A 21,030-nucleotide genomic window follows, 5' to 3' on the forward strand; every position below is an offset into this window, starting at 1 on the left:
GAAATGATAACATCAACAATTACCAATCCGCTATTATTTTAAAAATATTTTTGGTAAATATTACATTTAAATAACATGTGGCTTATAGCCTTCACCAGATAGTTTTTATAACATTTGCGCTATTTGGTATGGTAACTCAGAAATCTTCAGAAACAACTAATGTGCACATTTTGAAAAATTAATGAAAGCTAAATGCAGGGCAGCTCGGTTCGCATTTGTGTAGGTTGGCAATCCACTCAGAAGTTTAAAGTTTATTTATTCGTGTTTTAAGTAGGCTTACTGGAATAAAGTTACTGTGAAAATCCCCTAGCTGCCACACTCCGGCGCTTGTTCAGGTATGAGAATTGAGCATGGCCAATGCACCTAACTAGCATGTCTTTTGGACAGTGGAAGGAAACTGGAGCACCTGGAGAAAACCCACAAACACCGGGAGAATCATAGAAACCCTACAGTGCAGAAAAAGGCCATTTGGCCCATCGAGTCTGCACTGACCACAATCCCACTCAGGCCCTACCCCCCAAATATTTACTCACTAATCCCTCTAACCTACGCATCTGAAGACACGAAGGGCAATTTTAGCATGGCCAATCAGCCTAACCCGCACATCTTTGGACTGTGGGAGGAAACTGAAACACCAGAGGAAACCCACGCAGACACGAGGAGAATGTGCAAACTCCACACAGACAGTGACACAAGCCGGGAATCAAACCCAGGTCCCTGGAGCTGTGAAGCAACAGTGCTAACGACTGTGCCACTGTGCCAACCTTGACCTGGGTGAACTCTAGGCTTTGAAGGCTTCACTTCTCTTTGCTCCTCCTGCTGCATATTGCAAACATGCTTACTGCCCACCAGTTTTGAGTGTTTTGGTCCAGGGTGGTGGTGGTGCAGTAATTGGACGTTGGTGTTTGCATGCTGGCAGCCAGCCAGCCCCCTCCCTCTCCCTCTCCTCCCGCTGCCTGTCAGCCCCAGGCAGCGGGTGACGTCACCGCTCCAGCTTGTCCCGGCCCCAAGTGTGAACGCGAGTCATGGCGGCGGTGCGGACCGGTAGGGACGGGCTGTAGTGAGTGTCTGTGTAGCACAGCAATATAGAAAATATATATACACCGGAATACTGCTGCGGCCGACAGCCCAAACTGAAAATAAACAGGGGGAAGAGGAAAAAAGCAAAGTGGAGAGAGGGGAAAGGATAAATAAGGAACGGGGGCACGAGACACGGTAAATAACACTGAAGGAGAAGAAGACAGAGTCGCCGGGTGAGCAATCTCCCTCCTGCTGGAGTTCCCCCATCCCCCACTTCTCCCGGTTTGCCGGCCGCCTGGCCCAGCGGCCTCCTCCTGGGAAGGTGGAGGCCGGGAGAATTCCCAGCGAGAGCTCCGGCTTGGATTTGGAAGGCGGCTGGCGGCTCTCGAGTCTCTGCTCCCCCCGCCGCCGCCGCCGCTCCAGGAGCCCGCATTCCATCAGCAGCCCCACTGCCTTTCCCTCCCTCCTCCACCCCCCGCCTCGGGCCTGGGGGACTGGCACTGACAAGAGTCCCTGCACACAGCGCGCTAGGCCTCAGCCCGGGGCCTGGCAATGGAGGCAGCCCCACCATCGAGATCCGCGCAGGGCGCTTTTGTTAGTCGGCCGAAGGCCCCGGCACACCACGGCGCCGAAATGATAACAGGTTCTGCTAAAAGACGGTGGAGATTTACAGAGACTATATGTATTTTTTTGCTCCTTGATTCCCCCCCCCATATATTTTTTTTTGGGGGGGGGCAAGTTTTCTTCCCACACCTTCTTTGTCTGACTTATTCTTCCCGGGAATCGGGGGAAGCCGTGCTTCCACCCATGCTTGATGACGGACCGATCGTCCGGGCTGCTATTCCCGTGCAAAATGCCTTTTCATTAGATATTAATGGTGGGAGCGACACTACAATGTGCTCATTTGTTTCGATTATCAAGCTTGTCCTTTACGCCTCGCCGGCGAGTAATAGTGAGAATCGGCATGGTGATGGTCCCGTACAGTGTGAAAATGAAACCCAGAATCGATCGCTAAACGAAAGCGGCACATTTTTTTTGGTGTTTCCTTTTTAACGTTTTGATGAAGTGTGCCTTCCTAGACAGCCCTTGCCCAGTGACTTGGGTTTTGTCAGGGCACCGATAAATAACTGTGTCATAATACGTGCTCCGCGTTTGTCTGTAATTTGAGATGGCAAAAAGAGAGTCCTAAATCCTCCGATTTTGTTTTCCCGCAGAAACGAAGAGAAGGGAGGGGGTTTCTCATTTAGAGAATAATCAGGAGTTACGGAATCACTGTGGAACGACAAATACAAGTTTTATTTCGGAGGACGATCCCCAGCAGTTTTCAGGATTGAGTGAAGGTTCTCTCTCATCTGATAGTTTCCTTTTCAAACCTGGAAATGGAGGGTCACGGTGACGAGGACAGCGTCAGTAACAGCAGTGGAGACTCCAGGTATTAAACGCTTTATTCTATAGCCTGTAAGCAATAGAAAATGTGTCCTATGTTCGTGCATGATAAAAGTCAGATGTTAACGCGCTTAAGTGGCAAATCCCGTGTGTTGTATATGTAAAAGTGGAATATATTTCTCACCCGCAACCCCCCCGCCCCGTAATTTATATAATTTACCACAGGTTCTACACGACTGAAAAGATTAATTTGAATACTAATGCCAGCAGAAAATGCAACATTTCCACCCAAAAAAAACCAAGAATATATTTTGTGTTCAAGGCTATAATGCGCTCAGATATTGTTTACTTTTTATAATTTGATATCATGGCCCTTCAAGTGTGTTAGGACAAAATTAAATTCCAGTAAGGCACTGAAGTGAGTAGCGCCCACAGCTCATTGGCTTTTCAGTACCTTGAGGCATCTTTGTCTATCTGATTTGTTAGACAGACAATTCTTACATCAGCCATCCTCCTTGGAAAATTGCTGACAGGGGCATCGAGAATGCAGCCTTGCTTTCTCTCCCCATTGCAGCATCTGGCTACTTTGTTAAATGAGTCTTGAGTCCTGGCATCATCAAAGCTTTGGTAACATTTCAGCAGCTTGTCATCAGAGGAGGAGGAATCATTGGTGTGGCCTTGTGCATCTTCCAGTAGCTGGCGTAGCTTCATGATATGGGAGACAGAATGGAGGAACAAAAATGTTTTTTGTAAAAGTTAGTTCTGAGATATTTTACTGGTGAATATTACACTACAATAATCAAGCTACAATGGTATGAGTGTTCATTATGGACAGTATTGTGAAACTTTGGCAGAAGTAAAAGATCATATTGCTTTAGGTCATATGCTAATTTATTGGTTCTGTATAACCAATTGGTTCCAGTATTTCAAAAACCAGGATGTATCACTTACCTACAATCAAATTTTATGTTTAAACAAAAACAAAATGCTGGAAATATACAGGTTGGACAGTGTCTGCTGAGAGAGAAATTGGGTTAATGTTTCAGTTTGATAATGTTTCATCATAACTTGATACTTGCCCACTTTAATTTAGCTGTGTTGAATGCAAATATTTTGGTTTGGATGCAAGCTTTTTTGTTTCAAAAAGAAGGTAATTAGACCTTTAATTAAGGAGAGGGAGTGTCACAACACAGCAAATGATGTCTGTTTCCCAACATGTTTATCATAAACTTTTTTCTTAAATTCTGTAGTAACAAAATGAGAGTGAATATTTGATCACTTTAGTGTTGCACTATTTCTCAGGAGGAGGAAATAAAACCTGCACCTAATTTTGTTGTAAAATTGCCTATCAGGGAAGCAGTAGTGATGCTGTGAAGAAGTATGCACTCCATATCATTCAGATTAAAGAAGGCACCTCCCAAAATAATGGTTGCTGCTAAACTTAGTGGAGAAGGAAAACAAACTTGTTTTTGTTGCTTTACCCCACCCCCTACTTTCAGAAAATAAATCAGCTGTGTATATTATCAATGGCCACTAGGATGAAATGCTGGAAGGACATGGATCTTGTGGCACTGTGGCCGAGAGTGAAACCAATATTGAGATTCTCGCAATCAATAATACTCTTTTGTAAACTTTGTATATGCTTAGATTCTAAAATTAATATAATTTGCATTAAATTTCAACTTTAGCTTAGTGCAGAGGTCACTTTATGTAAAGTGTACACGCATTGATTGAGTTTTGATAGATATTGGACTGTACCACTGCCCCTTTGTTCAGAAGGGAGATCCATTTGCTTGCTATAGTACCCCCATGTTGTACACTCAGTTCTGTGCATACAAATATTTAGTTGCCTTAGTGATTTGGTCCATTGCCATACTAATTCACTAAATTATTTCAGAGCACCCCACCCCCAGCCTTAACCCAAACATGGAGGCATCTTTTAATGACTGGCACATCATTACTGATACATCAAAGATCTACCTTTCCTTTGATACACAAAGTTGCTCAAAGACATCAAACAAGAGGGAATCACTGGAACTTGTTTGTGACCAAATCAGGTACACAGCACAAAACTGTGCTATTTGGCACAACTGGTTTACAACAATGTACATACTCCACATGAACCTCCTCTTATGACCTTCTATTCCTACCTCTCTCATCTCTATTGAACTTCCCCAAATTTTCTTCGATTACTGAAGGTGCTAAAAAGTTCCACATTCTGGTTGCTGAGTAAAATAGTTTCTCCTGAATTCCTTATAGGATTTATTAGTGATTCTCTTATGATTATAACCTTATGTTTAGAATTCCTCGCAAGCAGGATCATTTTCTCTGTTTACCCAATCAAACTTCTTTGTGTAAAATACACACTTCTGCATTCACTTGAGAGCATTTTCAAGATTCTTGCAGATAAAGAAGCATGTTGAGAAAATAATAGTTAGGTTGGAGTATATCAAGGTTTAGTACAGAGATGAAACACTGTGTAAACCTGAACTTAAACAGAAAATGTTGGGAATATTCCGGTTAGGCAGCATGAAAAGAAAACAAATATTTACATTTCGGGTTGACGACTTTTCATCAGAACCTTGCTGATGAAAGGTCATTGACTTGAAATGATAAATCTGTTTCTCTCCTCACAGATACTACCTGACCTGCTGACTATTTCCAGTACTTCCTGTTTTTAATGTTTGGCGCAGTTTGATGGGTAGGCAGAGTGATGTTATCAAATTTTATGTTGAAAACATAAGAACGTAAGAAATAGGGGCAGGAGTAGGCCATCTAGCCATTCGAGCCTGCCCTGCCATTCAATAAGATCATGGCTGATCTGTCATGGCTCAGTTCCACATTCCCGCCCTCTCCCCATAACCCTTAATCCCCTCTCTTATCAAAAACCCATCAACCCGCGTCTTAAAAATATTGAGCGAGGCAGCCTCCACCACTTCAACGGGCAAAGAATTCCAGAGATTCACCACCCTTTGAGTGAAGATGTTCCTCCTCAACTCCGTTCTAAACTGCCCCCCCTTTATCTTGAGGCTGTGCCCCCTTAGTCCTACTGTCCTTTCTGAGCGGGAAGAGTCTCTCCACTTCTATCTTATCCATCCCATTCATCATCTTATATGTCTCAATGAGATCTCCCCTCATTCTTCTAAACTCTAACGAGTACAAGCCTAATTTATTCAGCCTCTCCTCATAGCTCAACCCCCTCAACTCTGGTATCAACCTAGTAAACCCACTCTGCACTCCCTCCAAGGCCAAAATATCCTTGCATGAGTGCGGCGACCAAAACTGCACACAGTACTCCAGCTGCGGCCTCACCAATGCCCTATACAGCTGCAGCAAGACCTCCCTACTTTTATATTCAATCCCCCTCGCTATGAAGGCCAGTATCCCATTCGCCTTCCTGACCACCTGCTGCACCTGCAGGCTGGGTTTTTGCGACTCATGCACAAGGACCCCGAGGTCCCTCTGCACCGTTGCCTGCTGCAGTTTTTCGCCACGTAAGTAATAGTCCTTCCTACCATTATTCCTACCAAAGTGGACCACCTTGCACTTGCCAACATTAAATTCCATTTGCCAGTTCCTGGCCCATTCGCCCAGCCTATCTAGATCCTTCTGCAGACTCTCCACACCCTCCGCGCAATTTGCCGTTCCACCAATCTTGGTGTCATCACCAAATTTCGACACCATACACTCGGTTCCCTCCTCCAGATCATCTATATAAATGGTAAATAGCTGAGGCCCCAGCACCGACTCCTGGGGCACTCCACTAGTCACCAACCGCCAATCCGAATAGCACCCATTAACCCCCACTCTCTGCCTCATATTTGACAACCAATCCTCTATCCACGCTAACACCCTACCCCCAACTCCTTGCATGAGCTAATAAACTCTAAAGTTGCGTTGCAACGTAACTTGTTGCACCACAAGGGCTTTATATAGGTAGTGGTTGGATTATTCTGTAAATATAAATGATTATAGGGCTATGGAGTCTGTCAAGGGTGATTTCTGAAGAAACGTATGTTTCCAGACTAGTGGAGGAGGATAGCGCAGCTTTAATTCTGGAAGATTACTGGTATATCCAGTTGCATTGTAGGCTCTCAGCAGTACTGGAAAATATTTTTGCATCATTGCAGAGCTACTGTGTGTTGAAAATGGTTTAGCTAATTCAACAGGTTACTATTCAGTTCTGTGTTCGTTTTGATCACTGACGATCATTAGCTTAGGTTTGGCATTTTGTGCAGAAGAGTTATTATCAGGACTGAAGCTGAGAGATTGAACTCCCCTCTTAACAGTACTTTGGGTGTATCTACACCAAGTGGACGGCTGTAGTTCAAGAACATACAAAATAGGAGCAGAAGTAAGCCATTTGGCCCCTCGAGCCTACGCCCCCATTCAATAGAATCATGGCTGTTCTGTTTGCATTGAGTTCCATGTTCCTGATAACCTTTGATTCCCTTTCCCAACAAGAATCTATGCCGCTCTGCCTTAAAAATATTGAGTGACACTGCCTCTACCATCCTCCTGAGGGGAAAAAAACTCATTCCTCTCTCTCTCTCTCTCTTTCCCCCCCCCCAATTATCTTGAGGATAATTAGGGATGAGAAACAAATGCTGGCCTTAAGAATGAAGCTGATATTCTATGAAAGAATAAAAGATCTTGCATATCTGTTATTGTTTTGTTAAAGAGCTAAAAAGCTTGCATAATGTTCAGTGAAAATAATTGCATTCATCTATAAAAATGTAATTTGCTGAATGTTACTAAACCTCAGCTTTGACTATGCATTCTTCATATATCTAAAGGCTAATGCTTGCATTCAGACTGCAGCGATGATGGTACTGGATTACCAACCCTGAATTTGAGAGTTCCACCAAAGCAACTTATTCAGTTGAATTCAATAAATATGGAAATTTGTTAAAATGGAGAGTTTGCTGAGAGTCAAAACATACTTGTCATGAAAACCCAATTGGATTCACTGTGACCTTGAATGAGGCAATTCTGGCACCTCTATCTAGTTTGATCCATATGTGATTCCAGTGCCATACTCTGCTTTACTTTTGATGTTTCCTGGATTAGCCCCTTGAGTTATTATTCAAGACACAGCCCACCATCACTTTCTCAGAACAGCGAGAGATGAATAAATGTGGTCATGCTGTTGCTGACAAATCCAAAGGCAAATGAAAAGCAACCACATCCATTATTATATGAGAACAGCATGCTGAAGTACTAAATGAGTGCAGTGAAATCTTTATTAATGGGCGTGCATGGGGAGTGGGTGGTGCCAGTGAGTCAACAATGCTGATTAATGGAGAGTTCCATTTACCGTTGGAGTACAGCGCGATACTTGTAGCATGAACTAATATGCAAGAATATGGAAGTAAAGAAAAATATGTTTTTAACTCCAATCTTCACCAGTACATTAAAACATAAAATAAAAAACAACATAATATGGTGTACAGGTTCTGGATAGGCTGTAATTGTTTCCGGCTAGTGAAGTGAGGATGCCTAATTAAAGAACATACAAAACTCCAGTTAGTGGAGAATGTTGAATTAACACCAGGTTTACTGTAATTTACTTTGGTAGAGAGGGGAATGCAGGCAGTAGCAGCTTTGAATAGAATGAAAATAGATGGAGAGGCCATGCTTAAAAGTTTGCAATGTGCAAAAGTAACATAATTTTCTTGGGATGCAGACTAGATGATTGAGCAAAGTTAAGGTGGAAGTTACAGAGGCCTAAATCTTTCAATCCTTAGATATGGAGATTGTGTTAGAGAGTTGGAGGGATGTAAATGTTTATTCTGTTTAACGAAAAAGAGTATTAATCCAGGCAACCTAATGGCGATGGTGGAGGGCCCTATGGTGGCAAAATTCATTGGCATTTGGAAAAGTGTGGATTAATAAATGAAAGTTAGCATGGATTGTTGAAGTCACTTTGTGTTTGACTAACTTGCATTCTTTGAAATAGTGGCAAAGGTTGATGATGGCGGTGTATGGTCTTTGAATAGGCTTTACATAATAGACTTGTTAGCCCAATGGATTACCATATATACTTGTGCGCAAGTCTCTCTTTTTTGAGGTTAGTTGTTTAGGCAAAAGAATGATGGTTGACTTTAACACTGAATGTTTTTGAGGTGTATGTTCTTGTGCACGCTCGATTTGGGTTCACACAGCATCCAGTACATTGTTCACTGGCCAGCTACCCGTGACCTGTTGCTATGATGTGGATGAGTGCACCCTGGTGGGATGAGAGTTTTCACTTATGTGGAGAATCTGGGGTTGTTCGCCTTGAAGCAGAGAGGGTTAAGAGGTGATTTAATAGACATGTTCAAAATGATTACAAGTTTGATAAAGTACATAAAGAAAAAGTGATTCTAGTAATAGAAAACTTGATAACCAGAGCATAGAGATTTAAGGAGAGACAGCGTTAAAATTTGAAATGCACCAATTGAATGGGTCGTGAAAGCAGATTGACTGACTAACTTCCAAAAGAGAATTGGAACAGTACTTGAAGGGGAAAAATACAGAGCTATGGGGAAAAGGAGGAAATGGGTTTAAATGGATAGCTTTACCAAAGAGCTGGCACAGGCATAACGGGCTGAATAGCTTTTTAATGCTTTTTGTAATTCTTTCATGGATGTAGGCATTGCCGGCTAGACTTGCATTTTTATTACCCATCCCTAATTGCCCTCAAGGAGGTGGTGGTGAACTGCTGCAGTCGTGTGGTGCAGGAACACACAGCCTTGTTAGGGAGGATATTCCAGGATTTGACCCAGCAACAGTGAGGGTATGGTGGTATCGTTCCAAGTCAGGAAGGTATGTGGCTTGGAGGGGAACTTGCAGGCAGCGGTGTTCCCCTGCATCTGCTGCCAATATCCTTCGAGGTGATAGAGGTCACTGGTTTGGAAGGTGCTATTGAAGGAACCTTCATGAGTTGCTGAACTGCATTTTGTGTTGCACTCACTGCTGCCACTCTGTTTGTGGTGGAGGGAGTGGATGTTGAAGGGGAGACTGAGATTATTGACCTCCAACAACCACACTCATCTTATTTTGTGTTAGGTAGGCCTCCAACCAGTGAAAGTTTTTCACCGATTCTCATTGACTTCAGTTTTGCTGCATTTCCTTAATGCTACACTCGGTCAAATGTTGCCATGATGTCAAGAGCAGTCACTCTCACCTTACCTCTTGCATTCAGCTCTTTTGTTCATGTTTGGGTCAAAGTTGTGATGAGTTAAGAAGCTGAGTGGCCCTGGCGGAACCCTAACTGAACATCAGTGAGCAAGTTATTGCTGAATAAGGTGCTGCTTGATGGCACTGTTAATGACACTTTCCATCACTTCCCAATGATCAAGAGTAGACTGATGGGGACAGTAATTGACCAGATTGAATCTGCCCTTTGTGGACAGAACTAAACTGGACAATTTTCCACATGGCCAGGTAGATGCCAGTGTAGCAGTTATGGTAATGGTGCAGCTAGCTGTGGAGCATAGATTTTTGGTACTATTGCCAGAATGTTGTCAGGGCCCATTGCCATTACAGTATGTAGTGTCTTCAACCATTCCTTGATATCACATGGGGTGAATTGAATTGCCTGAAGACCGGCATCTGTGATGCAGGGGACCTCTGGAGGAAACCAAAATGGATCATTCATGGCATTTCTTGCTGAAGATGTTTGCTATGCTTCAACTTTGTGTTTTGCACTGATTTGCTGGCCTTCCCCACCATTGAGAATGGGGATATTTGTGTAGTCTCCTCCTCCAGTTAGTTATTTAATTGTCCTCCATCATTCACGACGAGCTGTGGCAGCACTGCAGAGCCTGGTTCTGATCTGTTGTTTATGGGATTGCTTAATTCTGATCTGTTGGTTGTAGAATTGCTTAGTTCTGAACTCTTGGTGGTGGAATGCTTATCTCTGTCTATTTCATGCTGCTTCCAGTAGTCCTATATGTTACCATTTGCCACGTTGAGACCTCATTTGTATGTCTGCTTGGTGCTGCTCCTGGCATGCCCTCCTGCATGCTTCATTGAACTAGGGTTGATTACATGTTCAATATAAAGCAAGAGTGTGCAAGAGCCAGGTCATGAAGTGGCATGTTATGGTTTTGTGTAGTCCTGCTGCTTGCTCATGGCCCACAGTGCTTCATGGATGCCCATTTTTAAACTGCTAGATCTGTTCAGAAACTCTCTCATTTAGCACAGTACATGATGAACGATATCCTCAATGTGAAAATGGGACTTGGCCCCCACAGACTGTGCAGTGACCTGCACTTTAGTCTGCACCAAAGCTACCAACGCTCTCATGGATGGATACATCTGTGACAGGTAGATTAGTGAAGATGAGGTCAAGTAGGTTTTTCCCTCTTGCTGGACTGCTCACCACCTGCCGCTGACCCAGCTATGTCCTTTAGGACTCGACCAGCATGGTCAGTAGTGGTGCTCTGGCGTGATGATTGACTGTATAGAATTTGTACAATTCTCTCTGTCTGCGTTGGTTTCCTCCCATACGCCAAAGATGGGTGGGTGAGATGGATTGGCCATGCTAAATTATCTCTTAGTGTCAGAAGGAATAAGAGGATAAATACTTGGGGTTAGGTCCTGCATATGTGTTTGTCGGTGCAGGCTCAATGAACCGAATGGCTTTGTTTCACATTGTAGAGATTCTATGAAATCCGTAATGTTCGAGTTTGAAGTGACATACCCAAGGATGGTGATGGTGATGTCTGGGACTTTGGAAGTATGATTTTGTTTTTATATCTATGTTGGAATAGTCTGTGGGACAGCTCTCCCAATTTTGTACAAGCCTCCAGGTATTAGTAAGGAAACTGCAGTGTTGTCAGGGCTGTGTTTGCCATTGTCAGGCCTGGTGACTCAGTCAATGTTGCGTGATCCGTCTGGTTTCATTCCTCCTTGTTGTCGTTGTAGCGACTTGATACAACTGTGTGCTTGTAAGGCCATTTCAGAGGACATTTAAGAGTCAGCCACTGTTGCTTGGAGTCTCGTCTAGGCCAGACCAGATAAGGATAGCAGAATTCCTTCTGTAAGGGACATTAGTGAATCAGATGGGTTTTTCTGACAATCGGCAAGATTTAAACGTAGAACACTACAGCACAAACAGGCCCTTCGGCCCACGAGTTGCACCGATCACATCAACACCTACCAATCTATAGACCTATCTATAACCCACAATTCCATTAAATTCCATATACTCATCCAGAAGTCTTTTAAAAGACCCCAGCGAGTTCGCCTCCACCACCACTGAAGGCAGCTGATTCCATTCACTCACCACCCTCTGAGTGAAAAACTTACCCCTAACATCACTTCTGTACTTGCCTCCCCGCACCTTCAAGCTGTGTCCTCTCGTAGCCACCATTTCAACCCGGGGAAATAGCCTCTGAGAATCCACCCTATCTATTCCACTCAACATTTTATAAACTTCTATCAGGTTGCCCCTCAACCTTCGTCTCTCCAGGGAAAAGAGTCCCAGCTCCCTCAACCTAACTTCATAAGGCATGCCTCCCAGTCCAGGCAACATCCTTGTAAATCTCCTCTGTACTCTTTCAATAGCTTCTATGTCCTTCCTATAGTGAGGCGACCAGAACTGCGCACAGTACTCCAAATGAGGCCTGACAAGGGTCTTATAAAGTTGCAGCATTACCTCCCGATTCCTAAACTCAATCCCTCGATTAATGAAGGCCAGTACACCATACGCCTTCTTGACCACATCCTCCACCTGCGAGGCCGATTTAAGAGTCCTGTGGACCCGGACCCCAAGGTCCTTCTGCTCTTCAACACTACTAAGACTCCTGCCCTTGATAGTGTACTCGTTCATCCCATTGGTCCTGCCAAAATGGACGACTACACATTTATCTGTGTTGAAGTCCATCTGCCACTTCTCCGCCCAGTCCTGCATCCTATTTAAGAACATAAGAACATAAGAAATAGGAGCAGGAGTAGGCCATCTAGCCCTTCGAGCCTGCCCCGCCATTCAATAAGATCATGGCTGATCTGTCGTGGCTCAGTTCCACTTTCCCGCCCTCTCCCCATAACCCTTAATCCCCTCTCTTATCAAGAACCCATCAACCTGCTTCTTAAAAATATTTAGCGAGGCAGCCTCCACCACTTCAACGGGCAGAGAATTCCAGAGATTCACCACCCTTTGAGTGAAGAAGTTCCTCCTCAACTCCGTTCTAAACCGCCTCCCCTTTATCTTGAGGCTGTGCCCCCTAGTCCTACTGTCTTTTTTGAGCGGGAAGAGTCTCTCCACCTCTATCCTATCCATCCCATTCATCATCTTATACGTCTCAATGAGATCTCCCCTCATTCTTATGTCCTGCTGCAACTTTTGACATCCTTCCAGACCATCCACAACACCACCGACCTTCGTGTCATCAGCGAACTTACTTACCCGTCCCTCCACTTCCTCATCTAGGTCATTTATGAAAATGACAAACAGCAGGGGTTCTAGAACAGATCCCTGGGGCACTCCACTGGTGACTGACCTCCATGCCGAAAAAGACCCATCCACAACCACTCCCTGCCTTCTGCAGGCAAGCCAGTTCTGGATCCACAAGGCCAAAGGCCCTTGGATCCCATGCCCTCTCACCTTCTCAAGAAGTCTTGCATGGGGGACCTTATCAAACACCTTGCTGAAGTCCATGTACACCACGTCCACTGCACTTCCTTCGTCAATGTGTTCAGTCACATTTTCGAAGAACTCAACCAGGCTCGTAAGGCACGACCTGCCCTGTCACTATTCAAGATTTATTAATTGTACTTAAATTCCACCAGCCTGCTGTGGTGGGATTTGAACTCATATTCCTCAGAACAATAGCTTGGGCCTTTAACTTCTAGGCTGGTGACATTTTCACTGTGCAACCTCCTCTATCCACTAAAATAATCTCAAGGTACAGGTTCTTCCTTTTGTAACAGATTCACTGTGATGAATTTCTCTTTCAACTTCATTTGAAGTTCCCTATTTAGTAATCCAGGAAGTATTTTCAGGAAATGGGCATTATGGTGCTTTTCAGCTGTAAATCTTCAGTTAAACTTCTCAGCTTGGATGAGAAATTTCTGTTCTGTTTTTGTTTGTCTTATGACCGTTTCATACTGTGTACCGGCTTCGTGTATTAAATGAATGTGGCACTCAGCACTGTTAAGGGAGATTAAATAGCTTAAGCAATTTATGCATTGTAAAACTTTGTTGTATGAGGAATGGTTGAGGACTCTGGGCCTATACTTTTTGGAGTTTAAAGGATGAGGGGAGACCTTATTGAAACTTACAAGATACACTCTATCCAGGCCTCGCAGTATGTGGAGAGGATGTTTCCACTAGTTGGAAAAATTAGAACCAGAGGGCACAACCTCAGACTAAAGGGACGATCTTTTAAAACAGATGAGGAATTTCTTCAGCCAAAGAATGGTGAATCTGTTGAACTCGTTACAGCAGAAGGCTGTGGAGGCCAGATCATTGAGTGTCTTTAAGACAGAGGTAGATAAGTTCTTGATTGATAAGGGGATCAGGGACTGTGGGGAAAAGGCAGGGGAATGGGGATGAGAAAAATATCAGCGTGATTGAATGGCAGAGCAGACTTGATGGGACAAGTGGCCTAATTCTGCACCTATGTCTTGCGATCTTATGGTCTAAAATACTTTTGGAAATGAGAAGTCACCCCAATATTGATGAAACAGTGGTTATAATGTGCTGCAATTATCCATTCTCTAACATATACTGAAGGGCAGAATGTATGTGCCCTTAGTTAAGATCATACATTTCACTAATTTCTGATACATTTTTTAATATAGGTGTCTGATCATCAAAGTATTCAGCAGCTATTAGTAGAATGTGGCTTTGTGTCTCTGATCCCTGATGTGGTTATACCTAACTTTCACCTATATCTACAAGAACATTTATTTCCAAATGCCTGATGTTTATATGAGCAAGTTGATCCAGTTTGACCTTTTGGATGGAGAGAAATTTGTTGAGTATATTCAGGAGAAATTTCTCATTCAGTACGTGGATGGCCTGACTGGAGAGGGGCAAAACTTGACTTCCTCCTGAGAAATAAGGAAGGGCAGGTGACAAGAGTTGGTGAGGGATCACTTTGGGACCAGTGATCGTAATTCTATTAGTTTTAAGATAGCTATGGAGAATGATAGTCCTGGCCCAAAAGTTAAAATTCTAAATTGGGGCGAGGCCTGTTTTGATGATATCAGGCAGGGAGTTTCAAAAGTTAAGTGGGGGAGTCTGTAGGAAGACAAAGGGAATCTGGTAAGTGGGAGGCTTTCAAAAGTGTGTTAACCAGGGTTCATGGTAAGCACGTTCCTCTTAGAGAGAAGGGCAAAGCTGGCGGAAGTCGGGAACCCTGGATGACTCGGGATATTGAGGCCCTGGTCGAAAAGAAGAAGGAGGAACATGACATGTATAGGCAACTGGGATCAAATGCTGTGAAGAGTATAGGGGCGTAGGAGAAGAGTTAACAGAGAAATCAGGAGGGCAGAAAGGGAACACGAGATTGTTTTGGCAGATAAGGCAAAGGAGAATCCGAAGAGCTTCTACAAATACATAAAGGGCTAAAGAGGGAGAGGGTAGGGCCTTTTAAGGATCAACAAGGTCATCTGTGTGTGGACCCATAAGAGGTGGGTAAGATTCTAAATGAATATTTCTCATCAGTATTTACTATTGAGAAAACCATGGATGTCAGGGAACATGGGGAAACAAATAGTGATGTCTTGAGGAGTGTACATATTACAGAGAAAGAGGTGCTGGAAGTCTTTAGGCACCTCAAGGTAGATTAATCCCCGTGACCTGATGAAGTGTATCCCAGGATGTTGTGGGAGGCTAGGGAGGGAATTGTGGATCCCCTAGGAGAGATATTTGAAACATCGATAGTTAGGGGTGAGATGTCTGAAGATTGGAGAGTGGCAGATGTGCCTTTGTTTAAAAAGGGCTGCAGGGAAAAGCCTGGGAACTACAAGTCGGTGAGCTTCTCATCTGTGGTGGGTAAGTTGTTGGAAGGTATTTTGAGAGACAGAATCTACAGGCATTTAGAGATGCGAGGACTGATTAGGGGCAGTCAGCATGGCTTTGAGTGAAAAAAATCATGTCTCTCAAATTTAATTCAGCTTTTGAAGGGGTAACCAAGAAGATAGATGAGGACAGTGCAGTTGATTTTGTCTACATGGACTTCAGCAAGGCCTTTGACAAGGTAAGTTGTTGCGTAAAGTTGAATCTCACGAGATGCAGGTGAGGTACCTAAATAAGTACAAAATTGAGTTCTTGACAGAAGCTAGAGGGTGGTTGTACGGGGTTTGTTTTTCAAACTGGAGGCCTGTGATCAGCGGTGTGCCTCGGATCAGTGCTGGGTCCACTGTTATTTGTCATTTATATTAATGATTTGGATGAGAATATAGGAGGCATGGTTAGTAAGTTTGCAGATGATACCAAGATCGGTGGCATAGTGGACAGTGAGGAAAGTTATTTCTGATTGCAACGGGATCTTGATCAGTTGGGCCAGTGGGCTGATGAATGGCAGATGGAGTTTAATTGAGATAAATGTGAGGTGATGCATTTTGATAGATTGAACTAGGACAGGTTAATGGTAGGACGTGGGGGAGAGTTACAGAACAAAGAGATCTAAGGTACATGTTCATTGCTCCTTGAAAGTGGAGTCACAAGTGGACAGAGTGGTAAAGAAGGCATTCAACATGCTTGGTTTCATTAATCAGAACATTGAATACAGCAATTGGGACATCTTGTTGAAGTTGTACAAGACATTGGTAAGGCTGCACTTGGAATACTGTGTACGGTTCTGGTCACCCTATTATAGAAAGGATATTATTAAACTAAAAGAGCAATGAAAAGATTTACCTGGAAGCTATCAGATCTTGGTTTGAGTTATAAGGAGAGGCTAGATAGACTGGGACTTTTTTCTCTGGAATGTAGAAGGCTGAGAAGTGATCTTATAGAGGTCTGTGAAATAATGAGGAGCACATATCAGCTAGATAGTCAATATCTTTGCCAAAGATAGGGGAGTCTAAAACTAAAGGACATAGGCTTAAGGTGAGAGGGGAGAGGTACAAAAGTGTCCAGAGAGGCAATTTTTTCAGAGGGTGTCTGAAACAAACTGCCAGAGGTAGTAATAGAGGCAGGTACAATTTTGTCTTTTAAGGAACATTTAGACAGTTATATGGGTAAGATGGGAATAGAGGGATATGGGCCAAATGCAGGCAATTGGGATTAGCTTAGGGTTTTTTTTAAAAAAAGGCAGCATGAACAAGTTGGGCTGAAGGGCCTGTTTCCGTGCTGTTAACCTCTATGACTCTATTTTGTACCTTGCAATGCCCCTTCTGTAGGAAATGGGCACCATACAGGGAAGCCTACCAAAATATTGTTTCCATATATTGAATACACCAGGAAGTGTTCCATTAACTAATCACTTGAATGCCTAAATTTACCTTCCTAACTTTCAAGATCTCTTTTTTTGCCAGGTGCTTATGCAGCTTTTTATGGGATGACAGTGGTGTAATGATATTGTTGCAGGACTAGTAATCCTGAGACTCACGGTAATGCTCTGGGACCCAAGTTCGAATTCTACCACAACAGATTGTGAAATTTGAATTCAATAAAAATCTGGTGATGACCATGAAACCATTGTCGATCATCATAAAAACCCATCTGGTTCACTAATGTTTTTTAGGGAAGGAAATCTGCTGTCCTTAACTGGTCTGGCCTGCATGTGACTCCAGAACCACAGCAATGTGGTTGACTCTTAACTGTCCTCAGGGATGAGCAGTAACTGCTGGCCCAGCCAGCAATGTCTACATCCCATGAATGAATTTACAAAAATTAATAAAAAAGATACTTGACTTAACAATGAGCTATTAAAATGAACAGTACATAGGAAATGACCAGGAACCTCATCAGTTAGAATCAACTTTGGTGTTACATTTCATGTGAACATCTGCAGAATCATAAGCTTAAAACACTGTTTCTACTAGCATTTGCTAGTAATGGTGTTGTGTTTAGATTTTTTTTTGAAGTACGTATTCCGTTATATAGGTGCTGAGTGTTGTTGACAGAATGTGGGAACCACAATAAAGGTGAAAAATAGAAAGAATCTGATATTGCCTAAAAATGGAAGGAATGGGGATCAGATTATGTGTTTTGTATTATTGAGGGTTATTTTCTGGTGGCAGGTATTGTAAATATTTTGGAGCTTGCATATTTTTGTAGGTATTTGTGATTGACAAATCAATGAGTGAGACTTAGAAACTGGGTATTTTGGCTGGATGAGACAAAAGTTGCAAAAATACCATTTTCCCTGAAGCAGCATATTTAACTCCAATTTTAGACTATTCAGAGATTTAACCCTGGTATTTCCTTTTCTCTTCCCTATTATACGTCACTTCGCCTTTCATCTCCGCTTTGGCTTTTTGCTAATTTTTTTATTAATCTGCTTTGATCATTACTTTCGTGTTGAAAGTGTACAGGTAAGTCATCCTCAGAAAATGCATTTGCCTAGAACTGGAGTGGTCTTGCTCAACATGAGTTTTGACAACTTGGGAAATAATACACAAGCAAAGGTAATTAAAGATATGCCTTTAGGAATTTGCAATATGTATATCAGAAATTTTCATTCAAAAAATAGGGTCATGCTTGTGTTTTAAAAACAATTGCTTTATATTTTCGCTGGTGCCATCAGCTACCATGTTCAATTAAAGAATTCCTCAGATAAGATGATTCATATGTAATTGTGAAACTGAATAGAGATTGTAATAATCAGTAAAAAAAAGAAGTGCTGGACGATCAGTCGGAGTGAATAGCTTTATCTTCATCACTGATGGCACTGGAATTTTCGAGATACTTCGAGCTATGTACTGCTTGTCAATGAGTGAAAGCAGGGAAACTGCTTTAAAACTACCTTTTGAAAAAGAGGAACGTGGGTTTCTATAACACAAATGTACAGTTTGAAAAGTTCAGTTAGCTTTTTTTTTGTCTCGCAATGATGCACGCAATGTGGAATGCGTGCATCACTGGTAAGACCAGCATTTATTAGCCATTCCTAATTACCCCTGAAAATGTAAAGAATAAGTTGCCTCTTGACAGCTGCAGTAGGAAAGGTGGGGGAGATTGAGAAATTCTCCACAGAATTTCCCGTCTCTGACTTTTTGGAGCCATAATATTTATATGGCTCTTCCCATTTCAGATTCTGCTCATTGGTAATACTGGGATGTTGGTGCAGGTTTAATGATGGTAATGCTGTTGAATGTCATGGGGAGATGGTTGGATTCTCTTTTGGAATTTGTCGTTGCCTGCAGTTGTGTGGCATGAATGTGATACTTATTTTCACAAGCCTGAATGTTTGGGTCTTGCTGCATGCAGGCATGGACTGCTTCAGTACTTGAGGAGTTGAGAATGGTGCTGAACATTGTGCAATCGTCAACAAACATTCTCACTTCTGACCATATAATGGAGAGAAGGTCAATGATGAAACAGCTGAAAGTGGTTGGGTCTAAGACATTCCCTTGAACTCATGCAGTGATGTCCTGGGACAGAGGTCATTAGCCTCCAGCAACCACAAACATTTTCTGTTGTGCTAAGTATAACTCCAATCTGTGGAAAGATGTTCCCCTGATTCCCGTTGACTTCACTTTTACCATCGTTTTGTAGTTTGCCATTGCCATTGACATCACGGCAGCACTTGATGATCACTCTCTTCGGAATTCAACTCTTTTGCCCATGTTTGTGTCAATGCTGTGATGAGGTCTGAACATGAGTAGGCCATGGTAGAAACCAATAAGCGCATTGGTGAGCCAAGTTATTGCTGAGAGTGCTGCTTGATAACATTGTCAGTAACACCCCACATTACTGCTGATGGCCAAGAGTAGACTGATGATGTGATAATTGGCCTGATGTGATCAGTTGGATCGATTCTTGTGTTGTAGCTGTACTGGAACATCTTGTTTTAAGGGCATAGCTAGTTCTGGAGTGAAAGTCTTCAGTACTGGATTAGCTAATAACCTTAAGTATATGTTCTGCATACTGAGTGGAAGAGTGTCATTGTTTGGCTTTCCAAATTTGTATATTTCTGTTAAACTGACAATACTGGAAATACTCAGAAGGTCAGGCAACATCTGTGGGGAGATGCACAGAACTAAAGTTTTAAGCTGATGAGCTGTCATGTTTGTCTTCTGCCTCTGTCCTCAATTGTCTATCTGATGTTAAACCCCATTGACCCAAAACAACCTTCAGCTTATGATCAGAAAACTGAAGCCATCCTTCTAAGTTTCTGTGGAGATTTCTGGCCTCATCTCTGTCCTCTTCTCCAACCGTGATGCAAGCTTAGCTAAAAGGTGTAGAACCTAGGCATATTGTTTAAACCGAATCTTGACTTCCTCACCCATCATCTGTCTCTTGGTTGCTATCATTTTTCCATATCATGTTGTCTGCTCCATCTCATTTTTTCTCCCTACCAAAGATCTTATTCTTTGATTTTATAGTTTCACAATAAAATTTGTACAATGCTTTCTTCTGTTGTTCAAAACTTCCTGTTATATTACAACCTATGTTCTCAGCTGCGCTTAAGTTTGTATTCATATTGCCTTTACCAAACTCCAAAGGCTTTCTGTGCCTATTGAATTGACTTGAAGCTTATTTGCTTCAGTTTCAAATCCCTGCACAGCTTCCATGATCTCCCCTTTGTCCCTTTATGCCTGACCCTATGACCTCCAACACCAACTACTTCCTGCTCCGTGATGCCTGTGCTCACTTTGCCCCAGAAACTTTCTCTCACAGTATTTCCACTTTACACATCTGTCTGCCTTTTAGGTCTTTCCGAAAATCTTTCCCCTCTGGCTTGATGTCCACTTTCTTTTAACGTACTCCTTGAAGTGTATCTTTGTGCATGATAAAGATCTAAGTTATGCTTCAAGCTAAGATATGGTAAATGACCTGAATTGCCATGCAGTGAAATCTGGTGAGGAAAGTCACACCTATGAGCTCACTGTAAATGGAATAAACTAATTTGGTTTCTCAGGTGCATTTATGTTTCTCGTTGCATGCATCTGTTCTGTGTTGAGATAGATTTTATTTTACATTGCTTCCATTCCAAATTGGCCCCAACAAATAGAAACTTCACAGTGATGGTGAAATGGCAAATTTAGTCGACTTGTAGATACAAACTGGATGGAGGCATTGATATAACTTTTGCTTTAAATGAAAGATGGAATTTTAAAAGTTTCCATTTGTCTGAAGTTTGTTGGAATAGGGCAAACCTGAGAGGGATGGATTACTTCAAAATAATGATTTGATATAGACGTAGTACAGAGAGTACTGATTTCAGCATTTGGAGGATATAGAGAAGCAAATGATTGTGCAAGGTGAAACACTTGCAGTTCAGAGTAATCGGAAAGAAGTGCAGAACAGCAGTGACTGCAATTGTGCACTCATCGATGCTACTTGATTGGTAGCTCCAATGAATTGCGATCAGGTTTTCTCTGATATGTGATTCACCTGAATTGAAAACTACTTTTGTAAGGTTAAGTTTATTTATTAGTGTCACAGATAGGCTTGCATTAACACGTCAATGAAGTTACTGTGAAAGTCCCCTACTGGCCACACTCTGGCATCTAATT

At 42.6% G+C, this 21,030-nt stretch overlaps 1 protein-coding gene across 2 annotated transcripts in view; it reads left to right on the forward strand.

Moving 5' to 3' along the window:
- The first annotated feature begins 1,023 nt into the window (after positions 1-1,023).
- The window catches only part of chd1 (chromodomain helicase DNA binding protein 1), a 176,072-nt gene continuing 156,065 nt past the window's right edge, over positions 1,024-21,030 (forward strand). Inside the window, exons 1-2 of one of the 2 annotated variants that reach the window (XM_080189073.1) lie at positions 1,024-1,253; positions 2,235-2,452. In XM_080189073.1, coding sequence (XP_080045199.1) covers positions 2,400-2,452 — 53 coding nt within the window. In that variant the 5' untranslated portion in view covers positions 1,024-1,253; positions 2,235-2,399. The remainder of the gene's footprint in view (positions 1,254-2,234; positions 2,453-21,030) is intronic. The other variant, XM_080189074.1, reaches the window with a different exon arrangement.

The sequence above is a fragment of the Carcharhinus amblyrhynchos genome, chromosome 5 (assembly GCF_965287045.1).
Source record: "Carcharhinus amblyrhynchos chromosome 5, sCarAmb.v2.hapA, whole genome shotgun sequence".
NCBI lineage: Eukaryota > Metazoa > Chordata > Chondrichthyes > Carcharhiniformes > Carcharhinidae > Carcharhinus > Carcharhinus amblyrhynchos.